We start from the raw sequence: 16,859 nt of genomic DNA, 5'->3' as shown, positions 1-16,859 counted from the left end.
AGCAGCAATATTATGTAACTAGTAATTGGTTATAATAAGTGATCAAGCCAAGACATTACACAGGCATTCTTCTAGCATATTACATCAATCAAGTGGTTGATACGTGTGAAAGCATTCATGGCAAAGCGCAGTTCAATGATCACTAGTTTGTAAGAAAAAGACAGAAGAAATAAAATACACATACCTTTTGCCTTCCTTCTAGCACTTTGTCAAAAACGTTTGATAAATACAATAGTGTATAAAAATCTTAAATGAAGTTTGTAAGAACATATCAGTTTCTTTAATGGCTAGCAAAACCAGACTGATTAGGGTGAGTGCAGGTAAAATATATATATAGGACAAAACAAAGTTATTTATTTAGTTGTTACTCTTCTATTGGTCCCACCAGACTTGGAACCATACTCCGGTCCAATGACAGTATAGGCTACCCGGAAGAAACGCGACAATAACGAGGTCAGCAACAATAAAACGCCGCAGCGTTAGTTAACCCTTTAGCGACCGCGCGGTTACGATGGAAAAACCACTAGAGTACCGTGCAATAACTTGCGCGATTTGAGCTGCCGACATGAACGCATAGAAACTGCAGTAACTTACAACAAAATTGTGGCAGTTGCATAAATTAGTATGCATAAGAAAGCTGAGAAATTTCTCTACAAGCTGATGCTTCTTCTGTGTAGATAACTCACAAATATTTGCCAACAAAAATGTCGATTTGCTGAAGCGATGAAATTTTTATTTTTGTATGCCATTTTCAATTGTATTTTTCTAATTGATATAAGTAATTGACCATGTTGTACTAAAGACACTTGCATAGAGTCATATGTTCACAATGTTTTGCAAAAAAAACTGATCGTCGAAGAGCATTGAACGCGGAGTTACAAGCTCCGTTGCAATGCAGGAACGCCTCTCGAAATTTTCGGCGCAAGACTCTAACAACCTGCGAATAATGGAGGCGCGACATGGTCGTCTAAACTTGGCTATAACTCGCATGCAAATTCGCATGGAGCTGTAAATGAATATGCATTTGAAAGCTTAGAAATTTTTCAACAAACAGCCATAGATTCCCTGTACATCGACTGGGAACACTTTAGTCACAAGCCAGATTCGACGAAGTTGTCACCCCTCTACCATGAAATTTCGATAACAAATACACTTTTAGAAGCATTATCTCTGCTAAAAACGGTTCATGATAAGCATCTGCATGGTGTCATATTTATACAAGAGTTTGCAAAAAAAATGGGTTGTCCAAGCACATCAAAAGTGTAGTTAGGTGCCCCTGTGCATCGCGGGTGCAGACCTACGAAATGCTCCTGACGCCATGGCGACGAGCAGTGCTGCAGTTACCGGACATGGCCCCTCAAACTCTGGTGCAAATTTATATAAAACTGCAAATGAATATGCATCTAAAAGCTGAAATATTTTCCTACAGACTGAGATTTTTTCCTCCGGGCAGCTTGCAAACACTGCAACTTCAAATCTATATATTCAGTTATTATTTTTTTCTGTCAGATTGATATGCATTTCTTGAAACTATAGATTCATGTAACAATTTTGCAAACTGATCGCATGGATGCATGTGTGCTGCAGCAAAGGTTAACTGGTTGTGCACAAGAAGAATTGAGTGGTGAGCCTGTATTCACACTGTTGGTGAAGCAGCAAAAGACAGGAAGCAACATTTATTATGAACAGAAACGGCAAATGATGGAGAAATCCTGCCAGATGGCAGAACAATATGAGAACTGAACTCTTTGATTATATGTGGCCCTGAAGAGGGCCGTGGGCAACAAATACAACATAGCAATGCACAACAACTACAATATATCATGACATTTCAACAAGTGTATGTACAATAGCTAACAACACAACAAAGCATTTGCATAAACTAAATTATTTTAAATACAATTTGGAAATTTATTTAGCATGGTAAGGCTCAAAACAGGGTTCGCACAAAGGTACTCCACATGCTTGGCATTTAAATCTAGTTTCGTCTCGCTTACGGGTGTTGTCATTAGCTCGCTTTGGGCAGCGCCTACAAATTCTATATTTAGCTCGTTTACCTTTTCCTGGACTATTTAGCACTAATCGATGAGCGGAAGAAGTTGAAGCGCGGGGAACAGTGTTTTTGCGGCAAGATCCAGTGTATTCAAATATTTGTTCAATTAATTTCTGTCGAAACTCTAAGTCAGTTATTTTACAACCGCTACGGATTCTATAAACAATGGCTGCATTGTACACACAAATATCTAATAAATGGAAAAATAGTTTTTTGTACCATTTCATGGTTTTACGCGCAGCATTATAATAATGCAAATTTTGATCAGATTTGTCAACTCCTCCCATGTATCGGTTGTAATCCAAAATAGCAGCTGGTTTGCAAACTTTATCCCCTTTATAGTTTACTTTGCCTGTATCTACGACATCCAAGTTTTTATGCATAGTTGAAATTACAGAAATATATTTCTTATCTCTCCAACAGCCAATCATACTTTCTCCATTAGAAAAGCTTGTTGTTTCACCTTTTTTAATAGCTTTTCCATTGCAAACTTTCAAATCTTTAGGAACACCTTTTCTGTTTGCACGCAGAGTTCCGCAAACATGAGTGTTATTTTTAATAAGTTCAGCTGCTAACTCTGGCGAATTATAATAATTATCCATATATAAACAACGACCCGAATTAAGCAAACCATTCATTAATTTCATCACTATGTTGTGAGTGATTCCTCTACCAGTTCCTTCGGCTTGTTCTCGCTCATCACCAATGTACACAGACAGCTTGTGCACATAGCCAGAGACAGCATCGCAGAGAGCAAATAGCTTTATTCCAAATCTAGATCTTTTAGATGGAATATACTGCCTGAAGCTGAGCCGTCCTTTCCAAGCCAGCAAGCTTTCATCTATAGATATAAATTTACCAGGCAGCAAAACAGAAGATAACCGGTCAGATATCATGGTAAAAACATTTCCTAGCTTGAATAACTTATTGCCATCAGGGTTTTCCGAATTGTCAGTGAAATGCAAACTGTTCAAAACCATTAAAAACTTATTCCTCGAAATCATTTTACTAAACATTGGCGTTGATAATAACGGATTGGTAGACCAATACGACAACAAAGTAGGCTTCTTGACAATACCCATGAGCAAAACTAAACCAAAAACTCGCCAAATATCTTTGCCATCGACAGACTCCCATGCATCGCCATGTTTTTGAAGGCCATACCTATTTGTCTCGTTAACTATAACATTCATGATGGCCGATGTAATAAAAAGCTGTAAATAATTGAAAATACTTATCTGTCCAGTAATTCGACTTTGTACACCTGCCAAGCTCTCATCAAAATGCAGTTCTTTCGGTTTTAGATCAGCTCCTCTTTGAAATCCGAAATTACTCCCTGGTTCAACGTCGGTCGTTTCACTCTCACTTTCGTCATCAGATTCACTCTGTCGATCTTCTTTTTCACTCTCATCATCTTCCCCACATTCTTCTGACCTGAAATCCTCTTCCTCACTTTCGAACCAGTCGATATCATCCTCTAAACAAATTTTTTTAGCCGAGCTCAAATTATCGCGTCCGTCCATGTTGATCAGTTTTCCATAAAGAAAGATCTAATCTTTACAACGTGTTCTTTTTGCACATGCGCATAAAATTTATTATTTATAGCGTCAAAACAGTAGTAAAAAATTTACTGAAACTGCTCAAATTTTTAATTTTAATTTTTAACGTTAATTTTAAAATAAATAAAACGTTTTAAAAAAGGTCTATCGAAAACGGCAAAAATGTCGGGTTTGTCGGTTTTGGTACGCTGAGACATTGCTCGTAAACCGACAAATGTCGGTCTTGGTACGCATAGGGTTAAAGCAGCGTTAGTTTGAACAGGAAACTGTTTGACCACCAGATATGTGTGTTTTATTGCCGAAATGACCATACAAACGGATGAAATCATTTCTTTGTCAAGTAAATGTTTTTATGAGTGAGATAGTCTATGCGCAGCATACGTCTACAGTTGTGTTAAAAGTATACAAATCTTTACACTCCCACCAAAAATTTAAAAGCCTAAATTAAATTTTTTAGTATTATGAAATTTTTTTTTTTTAGGTTTTTATTATTTTGCATTATATATGACTAATATTTTCTGTGCTACCACAACCATTAGCATTCTTTGGCTTTCTTTCCTTACTTCGGTTGATACTCAGCTGCATTAATGGCTCGTTTGCTACTTCGGCATGGTCAACAACAAAACTGGTCAATTCGAAGAAGGTGGGGTACGACTGCTCATCATTTCTCTTATCCTTTACTTTTCTGGCCCAGAGGCGTATTAGCCAATCAGGCAATTTCGATGCTAGATTTTCGTTCTCCTGACTGAGACTGAGTGATTGTAGTTCAGGGATATCTTTCATTGCAGAGTTGACATGAAGTAAGAAATCTGCGTATCTTCGTAGATCTGTTGCATCATCAGGGGGTACTTTAGGCCATGAGTCAAGCTTGATTCTCAGAGCCCTGTTGACATTATGCTTGCTGCCAAATCTGTGTCTCAGTTCCTTTCTGGCATCTGCATATGCTTGCACTGTGTTAGTGATGAAATGGCCACTGATAGCTTCTTTTGCTTTGCCCTTGAGAAATCTTTTGAGGAAACGGAGAAGCTCTATCTCAGTCAATCCCTCTGAATCCACAAATGCATCAAAATCCATTTCCCAATCCTGAAACTCTATCGGGTTACCATCATATATTGTTGGCTCAGGCATCGCTCGCTTCGATGCCTTCATTGTAGTGACTAAGCTCTGGGCAAGCTCTTTAACAGCACCTAGGCCTTGGTTTGTTGATTGCTGTGACGTCATTGAAACTTTTGCTTGACCTCCTTGCTGACTGCTTGTTGATGGCAATAATTTTTGTTGAGCACCTTGAAGTTGACTCATCATGGGTGTCTCTGCCCTGGGAGTAATGTCTTTATGCAACTTCATTCGTTCCACAAGCAAATGAAACTTTTTCAACTGGTCATTATATGCTCGTGCAGTTTCCTGGAGAGCTGCTTCTTCATGGGCGAATTCTCGATCCATGTCAAATTGTTCCAACTTTTCTTGGAGTTTTGTTCTCTTTTCTTTTAGTAAGTCACAAAACACATGATACATCTGAATGGTTGCTTCATCAATTTTATTTTCTGTAAGTGTATCCAACTTAGTGTACTTATCACTAACAGATACAAGCCACTCTTCTAGAGTATTGTGAAACTGCTCAATAACACCTTCCTCTTGAACTAAGCCTTTTGAGAAAAACTCATCAATTGACTCAAAATGACCTACAATATTGTCTGCTACCTCCTTATTCAGTGCAGCTATTTTTAGACGCTTAGATTCACGCTTATGGACATCTACTACTTCTGTTTCACTATCAGAGGGCATTGTGAGTGAAATATGGTAATTGTTATGAAATAATCGTTTGTAAAAACCACGATTAACACACAGTACAATATTCTGGCAACAAATATCAAACTTGGTATATTAAGTATCGTGTTTACAATTCTAACTTAATGTTCAGCAATCACACCACCAAATTGTATGATTGCATGCATATAAAACTTCGTTTTGCTGAATTATCCAACAAAATGTAATACTGCAACTTATTTCACTAAGTTTTAATTTGATTAGAATGCTACAGCTAAGCACCGCGGTCTAATCAACGCAATCTCACGGAAATAACCACGCCGTAACACGGAACCAATAACTGTTGGGACAGCAGCAGGAGAGCAACAACTTCCAAACCTCTAAAATTGCACTAATGGTATTCAGTTTTAAGGGCACTCAACCTATTCAGTTTACAAACAGCTAAAATAGAATTCTTTAAAAAATCGACAAAATTACTGTAATTATTTAACTGTTTTTGTAAAACAGTTGTTGAATTCCAAGCTCAAATGAACTCTGATTAAAGATTGTCATATAGAGCTAAAATACATGTAATTTTACTTAGCTCTGCTGAATAGAGTGTGAATAATGTCCTTCTTTCTCGTTATAGTTTCTATATTTGTTGAACACGTTTGGTTCCTTTAGGCGGGTGACACGAGGTCTCTTTATGGTTGAACACGTCTGGTTCCTTTAGGTTGACACGAGGTCTCTTTATGGTTGAACACGTCTGGTTCCTTTAGGTTGACACGAGGTATCTTTATGGTTGAACACGTCTGGTTCCTTTAGGTTGACACGAGGTCTCTTTATGGTTGAACACGTCTGGTTCCTTTAGGTTGACACGAGGTCTCTTTATGGTTGAACACGTCTGGTTCCTTTAGGTTGACACGAGGTATCTTTATGGTTGAACACGTCTGGTTCCTTTAGGTTGACACAAGGTCTCTTTATGGTTGAACACGCTGGTTCCTTTAGGTGGGTGACACGAGGTCTCTTTATGGTTGAACACTTCTGGTTCCTTTAGGTTGACACAAGGCCTCTTTATGGGTTGAACACGTCTGGTTCCTTTAGGTTGACACAAGGTCTCTTTATGGGTTGAACACGTTTGGCTCCTTTAGGTTGACACAAAGTCTCTTTATGGGTTGAACACGTTTGGTTCCTTTAGGTTGACACAAGGTCTCTTTATGGGTTGAACACGTTTGGCTCCTTTAGGTTGACACAAAGTCTCTTTATGGGTTGAACACGTTTGGTTCTTTTAGGTTACTTGATGTTCTTGATTTCTTCTTTCATATTCAGTAGGATCAAGACTTCACTATAGCAATTTTGTTTGAACTTTTAAAATTGCTAGGACTTTTGGCGTAGAACTTTACTGATGATGATGCAGTTACTGGACATATCTTTATTACTGTACTTGATTACATTGACAAATACCAGCACCAACACCGTGAAGTCTAAAAACATAAAATTACTATGCTAAGTACTAAATATAAGCAGCAATATTATGTAACTAGTAATTGGTTATAATAAGTGATCAAGCCAAGACATTACACAGGCATTCTTCTAGCATATTACATCAATCAAGTGGTTGATACGTGTGAAAGCATTCATGGCAAAGCGCAGTTCAATGATCACTAGTTTGTAAGAAAAAGACAGAAGAAATAAAATACACATACCTTTTGCCTTCCTTCTAGCACTTTGTCAAAAACGTTTGATAAATACAATAGTGTATAAAAATCTTAAATGAAGTTTGTAAGAACATATCAGTTTCTTTAATGGCTAGCAAAACCAGACTGATTAGGGTGAGTGCAGGTAAAATATATATATAGGACAAAACAAAGTTATTTATTTAGTTGTTACTCTTCTATTGGTCCCACCAGACTTGGAACCATACTCCGGTCCAATGACAGTATAGGCTACCCGGAAGAAACGCGACAATAACGAGGTCAGCAACAATAAAACGCCGCAGCGTTAGTTAAAGCAGCGTTAGTTTGAACAGGAAACTGTTTGACCACCAGATATGTGTGTTTTATTGCCGAAATGACCATACAAACGGATGAAATCATTTCTTTGTCAAGTAAATGTTTTTATGAGTGAGATAGTCTATGTGCAGCATACGTCTACAGTTGTGTTAAAAGTATACAAATCTTTACATATTGTTTAAACACGTTGGAGCGCTCTTGACGTGAAAAGCAGAAGCAGTTGAACTCTCGTTATGAATTGGGACAAAACGCACATATACGGTGAATGGATATTAACATATATATTTAAACATCTTATGAAATGATAGCTGCAATATCACAAGTTCAGCTCTAGTATAACTTAGGCTTTTTTTCTTACCGAACCAGGATAGGTCTATTGCAAGCCAGTTGCAACCAGGATAGGTCTATTGCAAGCCAGTTGCAACCAGGATAGGTCTATTGCAAGCCAGTTGCAACCAGGATAGGTCTATTGCAAGCCAGTTGCAACCAGGATAGGTCTATTGCAAGCCAGTTGCAGATGCATTCCTGCTGTCAGGATATACAATGCGTGTGCTGTGCACTACATGACCTTCCAGTGCATTACATGCTATGATGCACTGAGCTGATTAGACAGCCAAACCCCAAAAATAGCTGGGGCTATTACTAGAGCTGTCTTAGACGTGATGCTATAATAGTGGCTGACATGTAAGCTTACATGAGCAGCATCACTCAATAGCTGCAGCGCTGTCTCAGTCCGAGCTGCACACTCCTTCGTTTTTTAATTTTTTCCAAACTCTGTTAAAGCTATCCCAAGGGTAACTTTTTATGAAAACTTGTAGACTATAACATGACTTCAAAGTCAGCGATTGGTGATCTGAGACAAAGAAAAACCTATGATTAATACTTCAGTACCAGCTGGACTGCGATGACCAATAAGCTTTCATTCTAATTTCATGATCTTGTCAAAGTAACATTCACGGCCTGTCAAAGGAACGCTCTTTCAGACAAGCACTCGTGTAAGGAACCCAAACTCGGAGCGCCCACCACTAAAACAGCTCACGAATTAAGCATAAGAATTAAGTTAGAACGAGGTACAAACAATTTTAATCTTCTGTAGATAGTAACGGGCAATTGTTTGAGATATATCTGAAACTCGCACTGTGAATAGCTACATAAACGTTGAAAAAGTGTGCACAACTGTTACCACTAGTATAAAAAGGTCTTAAGATTTTTAGGATGGAGGTTAATCAATTTTCATTTGAGCATATTTATCATCGAGCATACGACAGAGAATGTGGAATGCTCCCAACCAGAGTTCACCTTTTGCTTAGCTATCATATCTTTTGCGGCATGAGACTTGAAAAACACGATCTGTTGTTAGCTATCCTAAACCAATCAGAATTATGTTTCCATGATGCGGATTTGGAATTGTACGTATGTTGCGTTACCGTGCAATAAGTCTTTTAATGGCCATTCGCGTGACGCGAATTTACATTGGCGCTTTGTCAAAAAAGCGGAAGATTTCTACACCAGAGGTTATAGCGGTTCATTTGGAACTGCTCAAATTGAAATAATAATGACAGAAGTGTGAAAAATGTTTAAAATGGTACAGCTTGCACCGTATTTTGTTGTGCATCAATTGCAAGAACCGTTTCAAACTTTTGCATGAAACATTTGACAAAAACTCGCTTGACTAGCAAATTTTTGTGTTTTCTATCTTGCACTTGACGTAAACTTGAGTCTTGCACTTGACGTAAACTCGAGGATCACCCTAGCCATGGAAACATAGTGTATCACACACACAACTTGGGCATTACCGGAACCACTCCCTTTGATTGGCAGAATCTTTTCTACAGGGTCGGAGCCAATAAAGGAAATATCTCCGAATGTGATTCCGTCATAGCCGATGTGTCCTGTATGGCGTAAATCGTTCTGCGGTGTGCCGATCATATCAGCTGTAAACCTTTTCTTTTCTTGTGATTTTGGAGATTTGGTGATGGATTGCTTCTTGATGCTCTCTGAAACAAGATGGAGGATGTCGGCGCTATTAATCACTGCACTTGAAAAACAAAATGAGTCTAATCAACATCAATGAATGATTAGAGTTGCTCTATGAAACATCTATGTAAGATGAAAGGAATCCTTGGTTCACTGGTAGGCGTGTGGTAATATGGTGTGAAGCGGTAAGAATGAACAGTTATATGTATTCACATGCAGTTGTGTAGGTCAAAAGGTCACTCACGCCAAATATCAAAAGATTTTATCAGAAAGTAAAGATATCTTTCTATCATCTGAGATTCTGTTTGTTGTTTGAGGTGATTTGACTGCCAGGATGTTTCTAGATTACAATCAACAAAACTTCATCAAAGTTCAAACGCTCAGAAGAAAACGCCTTTCCCAAAAATGATGTCAATATTCACACTTCTTGCTTGCACCTCTCGTTATGACATCAGCTACTGCATGCAAGTTTCAGTATTTTGAGTCTCTTCTTTTCATTTGAGCGTTTTAACAAAGATTAAATTTGGTTGATTTTAATCTTAAAACATCCTGGCAATTAGATCACCTAAAATAACAAAAAAAATCTCAAATGGTAGAAAAATATTCATATTTTCTTATAAGAACTTTTAAAATTTGACACGAGTGCCCCTTTAAAAGCAGCGCTCAATCTCAACAGCCAATAGAAGCACTTCATAGGCAATGCAATGACTCAACAGCCCTACAGTCAAAGCCTGTGTAATTACAGTCAAAGCCTGTGTAATTACAGTCAAAGCCTGTGTAATTATGTGTCAACTCAGTGTAATAAAGTTTCCATTCTGGAGCCGTGAAGAAACCCTTGAAACCATAAAAAAGCTAAGCAAGCATCTAATTGAAAAAAATTGTTGAAGCTGCAATAAACTACAACACGCTGGTATGTAAATGCGCTGGTATGTAAATGCGCTGGTATGTAAATGCGCTGGTATGTAAATGCGCTGGTATGTAAATGCGCTGGTATGTAAATGCGGGCAGTAATGAACTCCTTTCAGTACAGATAGCTGAGCACATATAAGATGAGTTTGCCGTGCAATGGCTTCCACTAGGGTGAATATTACCTGCCAATGAGACCAGTGTACAAACATACAGGCAATTATCTTTGCTAAGTTAGTTCCTATCAAGTTGACTACGTTGTTCAGGGCTCCTAGGCCTTAGAAACACGCCTTAGAAACACGGCCCTGGTTCGTCATTTAATGTTTCATACTTAATCTCTCTAAAGTTGGTGAAGCAAACAAACAGAGATAAGCAAAGCAAACCAGGACAGCTTTAGCCTTATCATTTCCATGACTGACGCTTCTATCAAAATCTTTTTCTATTAAAATATCTAGCGATTAATCCAGGAGCATGTATATCTTTAAATGTTAAGGATTATTATTGTCTAGAGTGAGAGGTGATAGTTACCCGAGTAAAACTAGCCTAAACCATATTCAAAGGCGCGAGTAAGAAACCTGAGGCTACGATATACTCAGACGAATGATGTTATTAACTTCTGCTGTGAATGCATCTTTTGAGAACAGCCAGCGCTACATTAAAAGATCAGGCGCATGCTGGTATTATCTCAAGGAGAGATTAGGGTAAATGAGGTTTTGATATGAAAGGATAAGGTGGTTGTGAACACGGCAGACTGTGTACATGAACCATCCTTTTGATATGTTGGCACAGGGTGTAAATACCTTTCGTAATGTCATGGTTTGTTTATTATCATTTTCACAAGGCACGCCAACTAGTAGATGCCTGGCCTAACCACTAATTAAGAAAACTTTACAAGGGGTGAGCCACTAATTTATTTCAAGGGAGCCAGGTGAAGGATATAGAACTATTCTTATGGTAAATGTAAAGTGTGGTGGGTGGTTATTCCTTAGCTTGTGTTCTATAATAGTCACACAAAGTCGATATTTTTACTATTTATTTTGGTAACTGACGATTTGGTACTTCAGTCAAGATTACGAGCGACATCGACAGGCAGCCACTGACAAGACTGCCTTTTAAAGTTATGAGCAGTGGTACACACAGCTTTTCTTCTCTGGCACGGAGCAGCCAACCAGTGATGTACCAGAGTAGGCCGAATGGTAGCTCGCTAAATGGGTTCCTAAAAAGTCCTTTTAACTACCATGTTTCAATGACAGGTATGGTGCAGATTTGGAGTTGTGTGCGTGTTGCGTTACTGCGCAATAAGTGTTTCAGTTGACATTCTCACGATGCAGATTAACACCGACATTTTGTTAAAAAAGGTATGGAATTCTACGCCATAGGGCAATAACTAGCAATGCAGTATTTTCATACTTGGCAGCATTCGAAACTGCTCAAATCGAAATAAAAATGACCAAAGGATGAAAATGTTTAAAATTGAATAGCTTGCATGGCATTTTCTTGCGCGTCGTTTGCAAATGCCGTTTCCATCATTTGCAATCATGAAACATTCGATGAAAATTTACGAGCAACAAAACTCGCTTAACTCGCAGTTTTGTCTCAATCTTGCGGATGACGGAAACCTTGCGCATCATCTGCATCATAGAAACACGCATCATCTGCATCATAGAAACACGCATCATCTGCATCATAGAAACACGCATCATCTGCATCATAGAAACACGCATCATCTGCATCATAGAAACACGCATCATCTGCATCATAGAAACACGCATCATCTGCATCATAGAAACACGCATCATCTGCATTATAGAAACACGCATCATCTGCATCATAGAAACACGCATCATCTGCATCATAGAAACACGCTTACTGACCTATACCAATCTAGCAGTATGCCAAGTAACAATAAACACACATAATCTGAATAAAAACCATAAGCTCCATGTATTTCTATTATATTCCAAAACATCTCTATAGCTGTAGCAGCTTGGCCCCAGGTCTCTAGTGCACTCTTACCAATCTACTATGCCGCTATCGAAGTCTAAACTATGATGCCCTGCAAGTCCCGCTACTGTGTCAAGTTCAAACATGAACAAGACTGAACAAATCCCGTTAACCGACGTGATCAGCAACGTCAACCATCAGTAGATCGCAAGCATTTTATAGATTTCACATCTTGTCAGACAAGTAATTCGAAAACATCATATCACAAGCTTACCAATGCTGGTGCAAAAAAGCCAGAAAACATCCTTAATGTAACCGCATCACAAAAACAGAGGCGGGCAAAGTGTCTTAGCAAATTGAATTATAACTTATGGATGAAGAACAGCAGATTACTAGCGCCGGGATGAGATCAAAGAGGGGATTATCATGAAGCAATCAGACTATTCATCCCGAAAACATCAGCCAAATGCTGTGAAATTATTCATAGTGCTACCTACGCGGAATGCTCGAGGGGCATACTGTGTAAAATGGAAAATCTTCTGGATGAGTTTTGGTGCATATTAGCATATGCCGCATGCCAGAACGGTTGAACCTCAATTAGGCAAAGTGAGATGAAAAGTTGTGTGTACCTCTGCTTGGTAGATTTCGGTAGGTAACAAGACAGAATTGGTCGTAATCATTCATAACCACAAGTGAAAAACCAGAATTTCGCTTACAAGAGAAATAACAAATATACGACTGCCATGTTATCGGGATAAAAAACAAACTGGTGCATACCAACCCACAAAGCTTAGCCTTCGCAGTAAGAATAGCTCTATCTCATTCACACAGCTTCCTTGAAATTTATTAGTGGCTCAAAGGGTACAGTTTCCATAATTACTAGCTCCGCGAGAGATTTGATAGTTGGTGCCCCTGAGAGTGTAATATGTAGCAACCATATATTGCCGCTCATAAGTTTATCGATAAGACTAATAAGCTAATAAGACCTCCCATGTAGCCAGACCTCCCATCAACTCCATTCATTTGGAGTTGAAATGTCTGAAACTCAAAGCGAGAATACTGTTTAGTTTTCTTTTAAAAGGAACTACTATCAACCTTGACATAAAACTAAATCTTCGACAATAACCGGTCAAACTTCAGCTGTGTTAACAAACCAAGAAGTGAACAGGAGTTGAAATCCGCAGCTTCCATAGAATACTTGAGGAGAGAGTAAACCAATTACGGGACTCAACAGTCCCGTAATTGGTTTTTGGATTGGATTTTATTAATTATTATATTAATTAATAAAATATCCCATGGCAACCATCTTAAAAGTTTAAGGGAGCAGTGTGAATGACTGATATTTTAATTGTAAAGTTAAAGCACTGTGAGCCAACGTGTCTCAGATTATTACCGTTTCAACAACGAAACACAGCTGTTGTTACTATTTCTTTTATCTACTAGCAATCTGGTCCTTTAATCGTGAGGATAAGCACAAACTGGTACGCAGTTGTCGACAAGACTGTTCTATCAACTAAAGAGTAGAAGTATGTACCACTTTTTTACGCAGAGCCGCTTACTGGTCGTACATTAAATCTGGTACATGCCAAATGGGCAGCGCACTAAAGGGTTCCAGAAAAGATTGCTTCTCCCAGAACATGCTGAATGGAGAGAGCAAATCTAGTTTGCCACGCCGCGCATGTAGCAATGGTTAGCGTTACAAGCAAGAATACAACCCCCATCCTTTTCCAAATAAGACATATAGGGACCAGCCATTGATGCAGCACCAAAGCCTTTTGTAAGAGCACCACCACATTCCGCTAATGCAGACTATGTACCACAAGCCTGTGTACAAGACATCAAGAAATTAAGACAGAGCAAACTAGGAAGTATTTTGAAATCCTTGACTAGCATGAAAAATGTAGCATTGGAAGAATCTGCAAGTAGATTCTGGCTTGTGGAAAACAACGGCAGTACCTAATTCTGGCACCATTCTTGCAGCTCATAGCCGGTGAGTGGTATACAGCGGATAGAGCGGGAATACTCGAACAAAATTTTTTTAGCATCTCGACATCGTTGCAGTCAGTATCAGACCAGCTCGGTCATCACGAAATTAACGGTGACAACTTCACAAAAAATAAAATTTACTCGATGATGAGAGCAAATCTTAGCATTGCCAGTGCTTGCACATTAATGGCAGATTAGCCTCTCTGGACGCCCATTCCTGATCCGCCCGAACCCATGGAAAAGAAACAAAGAAAAAGTAAACCATAGTGGAGCGGCAAACATATAAAAGCAAGACTCTTACCAATCGCAATGGCAACTCCTTCTCTCACCCCACCTGAGAGAGACGCACGAATTACATAATCTTACCATTTATTAGCTTCTGTAAAGCTTGTGACAGCCAGCGGATAGGATGCCCAAGCCATGACTAGATATGTAACACACCCTATCCTATGTTCATTCGAAAATAATCTGGCATAAAAGGGAGGCCGACATTAATTACAAACTGTAATCAGGGCTAAGCTACAAGATAACACTGTTTTACTTCTCAGTCTCTGGCTCAGCAGCGTGAGGAAACCGCCAGCGAACCATGATCAATCGTGGTAAAGCATATAATTAGTGAGTAAAAACACTCGTCAAGTGCAATCGAAACCACAGCCATGCGTCTTCATGCTTTACCAACCACACATTATAAAAGTAACACTAAATTATCCCTTTGGTCTCTCCAGGTTTCAGAAGCCCTTCACATGTGACTCTCCTGTGAATCAGCTTGAAACACGTCATTCATCAGAGAATATCATTTCAAAGCAGACTGGCCTAGCAAAGCGATTCAGCGGGTGACTAGGCGTCGCGCCCCCCTAAGCATTTATCGATGAAAAGATAAGAGATTGTGCAGTGTCTGATAGCATGTACTATGTTATAGCATGTGCTCATATACTTACTGAGAAAATTGTTAATAGGGCCTATACAACACATGAGATGGATTAGCAAACGAGTCTATGATTAGAGGCTTAAAAAGAATGAATTGAACATCATTCTACAATAAGGAAAACAGAAATGTTGAACACGGCGAGAGCTATGCTAATGATGAGGTACCAGGGATGAGATGGTGGCAAGGTTCAAGGTCAGTTCTCAGACCAGCAATGGGATACATGCTTACTTTTAGGTGGTTGCAGACTCGTGTTCTGTCTACTAGTAACAGGGGAAGATTCTGGCTGAACAGGGACACAGTCGGAAGGGTTAAAAAAACCTCTTTCTCCTTTCTTGTTGACACCCAACCAATACTGCCAAGAAGGAGAGTCAGCGGGCCTACAACAGCACCTACAGTTAATTCCTTCAGGTTCAGTCAACAAAAGTTGCTGCCTTTGTAAACTAACACCTTTCATGTGCGAAAGTAACAGTAGCAGAGAAAAACAGCATAGCTTGAGCATAATTCTAAACTGTATGCAAATTCTTGACTCTTAAAAAATCTAGTATTTAAATGCGTTCCACGAACTGCAAGCCAGGTGCACTCAGAGCTGACTTCCAGAGTATACCTAAATGCTTACACCAGACTTCAGCTAGCCAACTTGATGAACATCGAAATTCATAGCCCGTGCCAACGAGTGCAGCTTTAGGATAGATGCTTCAATTACTTAGTAAGATTGCATAATAACTAAAGAACTGATGGACTATTAGGATAGGCCAGTGACACATTCTGACAGGTGTGTCAAGGTCCGTACGAGCTTCCAGCCTATCTTCTGCGCAACCATACCTACGATTTATGCGGTAGGTAAAAGGCTTGCAAATGAGTTGTTAAATTGAAGAGATAAATTCTGAACAATGCTCGAGTACATTGAATAAAGGCTGAAAATGTTCACGCATCTAGAGACACCCTGATCTAGAGACACCCCGATCTAAAGACACCCCGATCTAGAGACACCCCGATCTAGAGACACCCCGATCTAGAGACACCCCGATCTAGAGACACCCCGATCTAGAGACACCCCGATCTAGAGACACCCTGATCTAGAGACAACACTAGTCCCCATGAGCTGAGATAATACAGGCAAGATTGCAAAAACTGAAGCAAATTTCAATTTTTCCAGTGTTAGTCAGAGTAGGGCTCATTCTACATGTAGAACAGTGATGAAAATGGATCTGTATTTTATCAGCTTGAAATTTGCTCCACCAATTGCGCTATGGTTTGATGAATGAGCAAGAAGCGCCTAGTCAACTCAATAAATCTGTACATGAGCAGACAATTTCCTACTTTTTATCTATGACTGTGAGTGTGTCACCCTCTGCAAAGTTGATGACACCCGAGGCTGGACTGTTTGCCCGAATAGTCCTCATGAGTGTTGGTTTTATTGAAGTGAGTTCACTGGTTAGGGAGCGAAATTTGGGTCTGTCCTCGGGATCGTGACTCCAGCAGCGCTGCATTAACTCATAGTGCTCCGTCGGACAGAAATCAGGCCTTGGCAACCTTTCGTTTTTCGGTTTATCAATGGACTTCAAGATCTGCAAACAGCATTCAGATATACATGTAGTTTGATATTTGTCCTTCACTTACGAATAGACATAGATATCTGTCTGTTAATCATTTATGAATAGACATCTGTATGAATAGCCTGTCTGTAATCACTTGCGCATAGATATCGTGTCTATTTTCAAACCAATAGAAAATGAACAACAATGTCTGAA

The 16,859-nt window shown here is 39.2% G+C and overlaps 1 protein-coding gene across 9 annotated transcripts in view; it reads right to left on the bottom strand.

Moving 5' to 3' along the window:
- LOC137405491 (activated Cdc42 kinase-like) overlaps positions 1–16,859 on the bottom strand; it is a 63,670-nt gene that overhangs the window by 12,530 nt on the left and 34,281 nt on the right. For 6 of the 9 annotated variants that reach the window (XM_068091781.1, XM_068091775.1, XM_068091780.1 and 3 more), the window contains 5 exons: positions 16,429–16,676; positions 15,337–15,485; positions 15,119–15,139; positions 14,482–14,514; positions 9,164–9,364 (listed from right to left, as the gene is read on the bottom strand). In XM_068091781.1, coding sequence (XP_067947882.1) covers positions 9,164–9,364; positions 14,482–14,514; positions 15,119–15,139; positions 15,337–15,485; positions 16,429–16,676 — 652 coding nt within the window. The remainder of the gene's footprint in view (positions 1–9,163; positions 9,365–14,481; positions 14,515–15,118; positions 15,140–15,336; positions 15,486–16,428; positions 16,677–16,859) is intronic. The other 3 variants (XM_068091776.1, XM_068091777.1, XM_068091779.1) reach the window with 3 other exon arrangements.

This window comes from Watersipora subatra, chromosome 9 (assembly GCF_963576615.1).
Source record: "Watersipora subatra chromosome 9, tzWatSuba1.1, whole genome shotgun sequence".
NCBI lineage: Eukaryota > Metazoa > Bryozoa > Gymnolaemata > Cheilostomatida > Watersiporidae > Watersipora > Watersipora subatra.
Note: the sequence above shows the minus strand (reverse complement) of the source record. Positions and strands in the feature narration are given on the sequence as shown.